This window comes from Bison bison, unplaced genomic scaffold (assembly GCF_000754665.1).
Source record: "Bison bison bison isolate TAMUID 2011002044 unplaced genomic scaffold, Bison_UMD1.0 scf7180017858736, whole genome shotgun sequence".
NCBI classification, from domain to species: Eukaryota; Metazoa; Chordata; class Mammalia; order Artiodactyla; family Bovidae; genus Bison; species Bison bison.
Genome location: NW_011489308.1, coordinates 101,192 through 110,261, shown reverse-complemented (window position 1 = coordinate 110,261; position 9,070 = coordinate 101,192). Strand labels below are relative to the sequence as shown.

The 9,070-nt window shown below is 40.0% G+C and overlaps 1 protein-coding gene across 1 annotated transcript in view; it reads left to right on the top strand.

The window, feature by feature from the left end:
* YAP1 (Yes-associated protein 1) overlaps nt 1-9,070 on the top strand; it is a gene marked incomplete at its 5' end in the record, with an annotated part of 130,065 nt that overhangs the window by 84,844 nt on the left and 36,151 nt on the right. The window contains 1 exon segment of the mRNA XM_010828785.1: nt 1,804-1,917. Coding sequence (XP_010827087.1) covers nt 1,804-1,917 — 114 coding nt within the window.

Below are 9,070 nucleotides of genomic sequence, written 5' to 3'. Positions count from 1 at the left end.
TCTTGTGTGACACGTTCTTGTGTGACAGAAACCAACACAACATTGTGAAGCAGTTATCCTCCCCTGAAGAATAAGTTTTCGTAAAGTTTAAAAATGATAAAATTTGAAAGAAAAGAAGTGTTATCAGGAAGTTGGCTCAGGAATCAGGCTGCTGGGTTTGAGCAGCATCTGTGATGTGCGGCTGAGCCACGTGGCCTCAGTTTCCCATTAGAATGGAGATTGTCCTGCCGCGTGCGTCCTCAGTCATCGTCTGCGCCAGATGAGTCCGTGAACGTGTGTACTTGGCAGAGTGCCTGGCACACAGCGAGCAGTCAGTTCCTGCTGGTCCGTTTCCCTTTGCCTCTCCTGATCTTCGTGGGGGTGGGAAATGGAGGAGACAAGGAGGAAATGTGCCTGGGTTGGATCACTTACACTGGGTCTCTCATTTTATTACCGTTCCCTCTCAAAAGCAACTCGCTTCCCTCATAAGGATAGCATCATCTCAGTGGTGGTTTAGTTACTAAGTCGTATCTCTCTGTGACTGCATGGACTGCAGCCTGCCAGGCTCCTCTGTCCATGGAATTCTCCAGGCAAGAGTACTAGAATGGGTAGCCTTTCCCTTCTCTAGGGGATCTTCCCCACCCAGGGATCAAACCTGGGTCTCCCGCATTGCAGGTGGATTCTTTACCAGCTGAGCCACAAGGGAAGCCCAAGAATACTGGAGTGAGTAGCCTATCCCTTCTCCAGCAGATCTTCCTGACCCAGGAATTGAACCAGGGTCTCCTGCATTGCAGGTGGATTCTTAGCCAACTGAGCTGCCAGGGAAGCCCAAAAGTGAGAGTGAAAGTCGCTCAGTCACTTCTGACTCTTTGCAACCCCATGGACTACACAGTCCATGGAATTCTCCAGGCCAGAATACTGGAATAGGTAGCTGTTCCCGTCTCCAGGGGATCTTCCCGACCCAGGAATCAAACCCGGGTCTCCTGCATGGCAGGCAGATTCTTTCCTGAATGAGCTAGGTGGGAAGCCTAGAATGATCCCTAAACTTTCTGTGTTCTTAGCCCTATCTCCCAGGTGTTGCTTCCTCACGCTGTAGTTTTGGAATTTGTACCTCTTTTCTTTTTCTTCCTGAGAAACATGCCTCCCAGCAGTCCTGGTCCTTACTCTCTCCCTGCCACCCCTCCCGCACCCCCACCACCCACATACACACATCTCTGACAGACTGAAACTTCCAGCCCCGTCCCCACCTTGTAGCAACTTCTGGGCTGCTTAAGAATCAGCTCTTTTCAACCACGTTTTCTCTATTATAGTGTTCTTGGTGTGTGTCAGTCACATAAATAATGGAAATCAATGGCAGTTGGCAGGCTTAGCTAAACTGTGCTCTATATTAAGCAGAATGTTTATGATACCGTAGTGCTGTGAGAACTCTTGCACAGATTCCTTATTAAGAGCTCTGGGGTCTCTAGGAAGATACTGTCATGAAACAGGCTGGATGCGGGGACAGTCCCTGAGCTGCAGCACTCCATGTCTTGTATTAACACTAGTAGTGATGGCTTGGGTCATGACTTCCAGAGAGTTTTTCCAAAATCTGAAGTTTGTTTACATCTGTGTCTCTGGGGATGTAGATTTTATTATTGGATAATTTCTTCTTGGTGGAGAAGAATCAAGTATTGGGGTTTACCTTTCTTCTCTGAACACATGCTTAATTCTAATTTAATGAGTTGTTTTATGTGTTTTCTTTTTAAATTAGCACCTCTCCCACTTTTTTTTTAGGTGCACCAAATAAAACCAACCATGATTTTTTTTTTTTCCCATTGTTTATAGGTCCTCTTCCTGACGGATGGGAACAAGCCATGACTCAGGATGGAGAAATATACTATATAAACCACAAGAACAAGACCACCTCTTGGCTAGACCCCAGGCTTGACCCTCGTTTTGGTAAAGGTTCATCTCAAAATCTTTTTAAATATTTTTGATAACTGTTTTTTGGTATATGAATTTTGGAAGGTACATTTAAATTAAGTTGGGTTGTTTTATAGTTTTAAAAAATGACTGCCTAGCCAACTTATCTATTACTATTTTTATGCCTTTCACTTTAAACTTGAATTTGGATCTAAATCAACTTTCTAGCTTTGATTCTTCGGATGGGATTGGAGGAATGTTGTGGTGGTTTACTAACCAGACTGACTGTTTCTTTCTCATTTTTGAGAAGCACAGAGATCTTGTTTAAAATGATCTTTTTAGCTATAGAAATAATCAGGCTGTTGCTTCATCTAAAACCTGAAATAGCAGCTTTTGTCGGTGAGTGACTGGTGTCTGCTTATGCTTAACTTGAGAGAGCAGTGACTCCCATCCTGTGTCTTGGTGTTAAAATGTTCTCTGTCCCCAGCTGGGGCGGGGACCCCTGTCACCTAGAGATAGGCCAGTGGCAGCGCCTTTTCCCTTCTCTTCCTTTCTGCCCTCACTCCCCCACCCCACACCCATATTTTAAGGTGTTTTTTTTCTTTTTCTTTGCTTTTCATTTAGGAAACAAAAAGTAAAGCCATATTTCTCCCTCAAATCAAATGACAAAAATCACCATTTGCACAAAGAAATACTCCCCTCCCAAATGTGCATATCTTGATAATAGTATACAAGCTCTTTGGGGCCTTTTTATCCATATTTTTTCACTGTTTTCCTTTTCTTCAGTTGGGTTTCTGAGATATTTTTCCAAAGCCATGGAAAAATGAATCTAAAAAGGAGCAGATCATTGTGGTTTTAAAGCTTTCGTCTTGGACTGGATGTAGCTAAATGAAAACAATGTGCAGATCACTGAGTAGGTCAGACTGCGGGAGCTCGGAACCTTTGAAGCTTTGCAGGGGTTGACCTAACAACAACTGCGGGGCCCTTCCGGGAAGGAGGAATTAACTCCTTGAGTGCCATCAGAACACAGTCTGGGGTAAAAGGGAAGAAAGAAAACTCTACCCAGGGCTGGGCAAAATAACTGCCCTGTTAGGAAGGTTCCGAACAGTTCTGTGTCTGTATGTATACCTTTTAAAAACCCCGACATTTGGGTTTGCCGCCCCAAGCTCACCAATTGGTCAGCGTTATGAACTGACCCCTATTCAGGTAAAGTCAGAGTGGGATCAGGGCAGAGACTGTTGCTTTGACAAATACCCGGTTTGGCTTAAATGCAAGCCTTTTGAGCTTCAAGACCTATTTGGGTGTTAAAAAAGTAATGTGGCATGTTAATAATTTGCAACTTCAGATTCTATTTAATACTTGAATAAGGCCTTGTGGTTGAAACAGGAACCCAAGTAAGGTAGAAAATTTAATAAATGTTGCCATTTGTATGGACTAGAACGATAACAGCCATGTTTCCTCAGATCATCTTTAATGAAATGAATTCAGCTTGTCCGCATTTGGTAATTTTAAAAAATGGTACTGTGGGATTTTTCTTTCCCTCTACATGAGGTTCTGAAAAGTGATGATTAACTCTTAGCTAGCTATAGAAATCAGCAGTTGGAACAAAGGTTTTTGTTTTAAGTATTTTCAGTTAATAAAAAGTGAAGTAAAGCAAGTTGGCTGTGAGCTTAAGTAGATCCATTAATTACACACACAGCTTGGTCTTTTGTTTTAAATGGGAGAAAGTACCAAAAAAATAATAATCTCCCTCCCACCTCAACACATATGTACACACAGCGTACAATTAAGTATGCCAAGAAAAGGTTTCGTAAAATACTCTTCCTGCTTTTAGTTTCCCCTTCTGGGCCCACTGTTGTATGTGTATTCCAGACAGGCTTGACAGCTTGCCAAAGCTTTTTATTTTGTGGCCCGACTTCTAATCTGTTCCAGACCTTTTCAGTCAGAGAGCTCAAGTGTAACTGAAGGGGAGCAGGAAAGGGGAAGAAAAAAAGTGTGGGTTTCTCTGATCCAGAGTGACAGCAAATAGAGACAAGCTGTTAGCAGCTGAATTTGAAGGAGTTTTCCTTGAAATCTAAAGTTCTATGCTAGATTGCATTTTATCTGCCCCCAAAATATAAACTATCCCCTTTCTGACCCTTTGAACCACGCAAACACCAACAGATGATAGGTTGTCTCCTTCATGGTTGTGAAATGTGCTTTCCTATATTCCCCAAATCTATATTAAAGTATTTACCATTTTTTACCTTAAGTTGACCTATGTCTTTTGACATTTTAGAGTGGAAAATACACTTGACCTCTGTATAAGCTTGACTTTATCACTTAATCACCTTCAAACACCAGCCTCTTTTATATTTCTGTTCTTTATCAGATGCTTTGGAATAATTATATTTAGAATAATTTTTTTAATCAGTTCTTCACATCCCCCATGAAGTTAATAAGTTATCCATATAATATAAGTTTAGGAAATTCGTAATTTGTTATGTATTGGTTCCTTTTTATCCTATTTTCTTGTTCTTTAAGATTTAAAAACTATATCTTTAAAAAAAATTATTGAAGTTTTTATTTTATGTTGATTTACAGTATTAGTTTTAGGTGTATCACTTAGTGATTCAACATTTTTATAGATTATACTCCATTTAAAGTTATTACAAAATAATGACTGTTTCCCTGTACTGTATTTTTCCCTGTTGGTTATTTTTTATACATAGTAGTTTGTATCTCTTAATCTCATACCCTTTTCTTGCCCTTCTATGAAAACTGTATATTTTTGACGTTTATATTATTTTTCAGCATTGATTGATAATTTGTAACAAATCATGAGGTGACATCCAGTGGCAGTAAGAACTAGCTGATATTTACTGGCTGTGAAAAAAGGAGGGCTTTTATCTATTTTTAAGGAATCGTACTAGGACTGTTTTTACAGTTATTAAAGTAAGTTAATGCTTGAATATTACACAGGTCATTAAATTATTTCATATTTATACTTTTCCCCCTACAGATTTTATACTTGCAAACATAAAAAGGCTCATTTTCTTGTGCATCGTAAGATTATTTATTTTATATAATATAGCCATATGAATATTTTCCAGAGAAAGCCCTAATGAAAGCAAACCCAAAAAATTCCCATTCTTCAGAATGAAAAATCTACCCCAGAATACGAATAGTCAGTGAACTGATGTCCCTGTTTATGTGAAAGAACATATTAAATAGTGTTAGAATCTGTGTTTCTGGAAATAAGTGCTGATGGGACCACAGAGATTAAAAACACATTTGGTGTAAATAAAGTACTGGAACTAGAGATGTGGATTAAAAGGTGTATCTTTTGAGTCTTAAAGGAGGTAATAAATAACCTAGGTTGGCAAAAACACAATATCCTTTGAAAACACAATATCCTTTGTAATCGCTAACAGCAAATCTGTGCGTAGACATTCTATGCATGGAAATGTAACAGGTAATTAAAACCTAGATGTTAATTTTCGTCCGTGGTTTCAAGGTATTCCAAAACTTGCTTTTCAGTCACAAACCAAAAGTTGTTCAGCACACCTTTCTGATCAAAGTTAAATATTTTGCATCAGTAGTTAAAGGTGTGTTAAATTTTTTAAGTGTTCAGACATGCATTAACCTTTTCCCTTTAAGAGCAAATATTTCCGATAGCTGTTAAAAGTAATATTTTCCTTTTAATGAAGATGCACCTAATGACCAACTAAATATCATACCCTCTGTTGTAGAGGAAGGGAAAGCGCTGAAGGCTGTAGGAACTAACTCTGTAACTCCATTAATGGAGTCTTGGGTAGCTAGAATACCATCATCAGCTCATTTGAACTTTTACTGAAGCAAGTCTCTTGATATCCATGCATTAAAAACAAGTTTTTCCTTTGTTTTTTGTTTTGTTTTCCTTACCCTCTTTTAAATATTGCCTCCCGGTCCTAAAATGTCAGTTTGGGCTGTGAACTATATTATTAACTACTTAGGGTGGGGAGGAAAAGCTGTTTCATTGTGTTTCAGGTAAATAGAGCTGTTGCTAACTGCAGCATCTTAAAAGAGATAAATCTCACCAAGTTTGGCACATAAAAGCAACCTGTGACTCTTCACTTTTCCTCAGGGGAGGAGGGAGGGGGTACCCTGGGCACTGAGGAGTGTTTAGCGCCCTGACTCCTGCCCGCTGAGCCACCCAGTCCTGTGACTGCAAACCCACCAACATCCATTTTAAAAAAATACTGGGAGAGGGAGGGAATACTGCCCTAAGTCTGAGTTTCTCTGAGATCTAGGAAAATCATGACTTACTGAGTTACATAGTTAAGTGACAGAACTGGAATCTGGACTTGATCTTTTGACACCTAGAATTTTAAAGAAATCTAGATTACAAGCAGTTAATCTTTCAGAAACACACCTAAGTCACCAATGCTAATACATGGGAATTTCAGAGGGAGGAAGATGACAATGGTTAATGCATTTACTTATGTACTGTGACTTACATATTGTGACTCATCTTGAGGAAATTACCAAGGTAGTGAGTTTCCAGCTACTGAAGTAAAACCATCCAGTTGAATTATCAGGCCTCACCTCTGCCACATCCTTAAGAGATTACCTTCCAACCTCACCTTTGACCTTTCCCTTGACTAGGAGCTTACCATATTACAAGTCAGTCCATTTTATTTAAGGAAAGTTCTAATGACCAGAAAGTATGTGTTCCTTTATTACTAAGAAATTTACTTCCCTTCAAATTTGTGAATACAGTCCTAATATGAGAACATTCTCCTTTAACTGTGGTTTCTCTAGTTTTTTCTGAGTTCTTTACTAGTTTAATTCCCTTCTTCTGGATGCCTTTCATTTAACTAGTGCCTCTTTAAAGGTAACACTCAGTGTAGTTTTTAAATGCACATTATCTAGTGAGAAAAATAATTACAACACATCTCTGACCTGGCATTTTATATGACCTTGAAAAATCCTTTAAAAGAAATTAGCTAGCATCCTCTTTTCTCCATAGTAGTTGCATAATACATTCAATATGAATTTGAATAAAACTGTGATGCAGAAAAATTCAATATGAGTTAAATTGTGATGTAGAAAAATGTACCTCCTCAGTTAGAAATCAGGAGACCCAAGTTATTCTGGTATCACAATATAACCAGTTCATTCAGAAAGATACCTGACTTCTCAGCTTATTTGGACTCATATACTGGATGCTTTTAAGAATATTTCCAGTCCTTAATTATTGTCATCTCCGACTCTTTGCAACCCCATGAATTGGGGCCCTCCAAGCTCCTCTGTCCTCAGGATTCTCTAGGCAGGAATACTGGAGTGGGTTGCAGTTCCCTTCTCCAGGGGCTCTTCCGGACCCAGGGACTGAACCCAGGTCTCCTGCCTTACAGGCAGATTCCTTACCGTCTGCGCCCCCGAGGGAAGCCCCTTCTTAATTATTGTGATTTAATAGAATATGCTAGAGTATGAAGTCTTCAGTGGCTGCTCTGGATCCTTGCTTAAGGTTACTTCTTGGTAGCTTTCTGGATTTGAGTGCCCTGAGGTTTCAAAGATACTTTTGAACTATTTATTGCACCATTTAAGTTTAGCTTTTGGCCCTCCGGTCACAGCTGGAAATTACTTGTGAAGAGGAGACTAGGAAATCTTTCAACTTAATCTAAAGATAAGCCTTATCACATGGTGAGTATGCCCAGGCAAGCATCTGACAGGGAATGGCCAGTGCTGGATGGAAGAGTTGAGTTTTGTCTACACTGTCAAACTCTGACACATCTGGGAATTTGAACATGTGTGTGTTAGTAGGGTTCAGCTTTACTGCCTTAAAGATGGATACAGTTTTGATGTGCTTGGTTTCTAAACTTTAGAACCTCGCTAAAGTTGCTGGAATAGAAAGCCTGACGTAAGCTGATTGGAAGTATAACTCCAGGCCATGTGCTCAGTGAAGCCCAATTTAAAACACACTGTTAGCGATTGTTACAAATTGTTGCCCTCACTATTTTTTTTTTTAAGTAAAAAAAAATTAACACTGAAATGAACGTTTGGATGTGTAAGGTTGTGGAATATCAAAGTTAGTTCAAAGTTGAGGTTTGCCGTTTTAGTCTTTTTTTTTCTTTATGTTATATTCAGGAGGATAGTGTCAAAATAGCCTATTTTTCATATATGCACTCTCTTCTATTCGCTGAGGATGAGTAGACATACACTGTTGTTCGGTCGCCCAGTTGTGTCCAACTCTCTGCAGCCCCATGGACTGCAGCACGCCAGGCCTCCCTGTCCGCACCATCTCCCGAAGCGCCCGAGTGCCCAAGTTCTTGTCCATTGCATCGGTGTTGCCATTCAGCCATCTCATCCTCTGACGCCCTCTCCTCCTCACATACATTAATGAGGTGAAATTAATGCATATTTTCTATTTGATCATGGTTCAGTGACACAAATAATTACATAGTGAAGAAGTATTTTCTTTGTATAACAAGTGATAATTTAAATTAATGGCTTGTGTTACTAAAACTCCTCCCATCAGACCTAAGAAAATTTATTTTTAAAAGAAACCTGTGTTTCAAGTTACATTTGCGTCAGTTCAGTTCTGATGTACAACTTCAGTTCTGAGTGACACAACCAGTCACTCAGTCGTGTCCGACTCTTTGCAACCCCATGAATTGCGACATGCCAGGCCTCCCTGTCCATCAGCAACTCCCGGAGTTCACCCAGACTCTTGTCTGTCGAGTCGGTGATGCCACCCAGCCATCTCATCCTCTTTCGTCCCCTTCTTCTCCTGTCCCCAATCCCTCCCAGCATCAGGGTCTTTTCCAATGAGTCAACTCTTCTCATGAGGTAGCCAAAGTACCGGAGTTTCAGCTTCAGCCAGGACTGATCTCCTTTAGGATGGACTGGTTGGATCTCCTTGCAGTCCAAGGGATTCTCAAGAGTCTTCTCCAACACCACAGTTCAAAAGCATCAATTCTTTGGCGCTCAGCTTTCCTCACAGTCCAACTCTCACATCCATACATGACCACAGGAAAAACCATAGCCTTGACTAGACAGACCTTTGTTGGCAAAGTAATGTCTCTACTTTTCAATATGCCATCTAGGTTGGTTTAACTTTCCTTCCAAGGAGTAAGCGTCTTTTAATTTCATGGCTACAGTCACCATTTGTAGTGATTTTGGAGCCCAGAAAAATAAAGTCTGACACTGTTTCCCCATCTATTTCCCA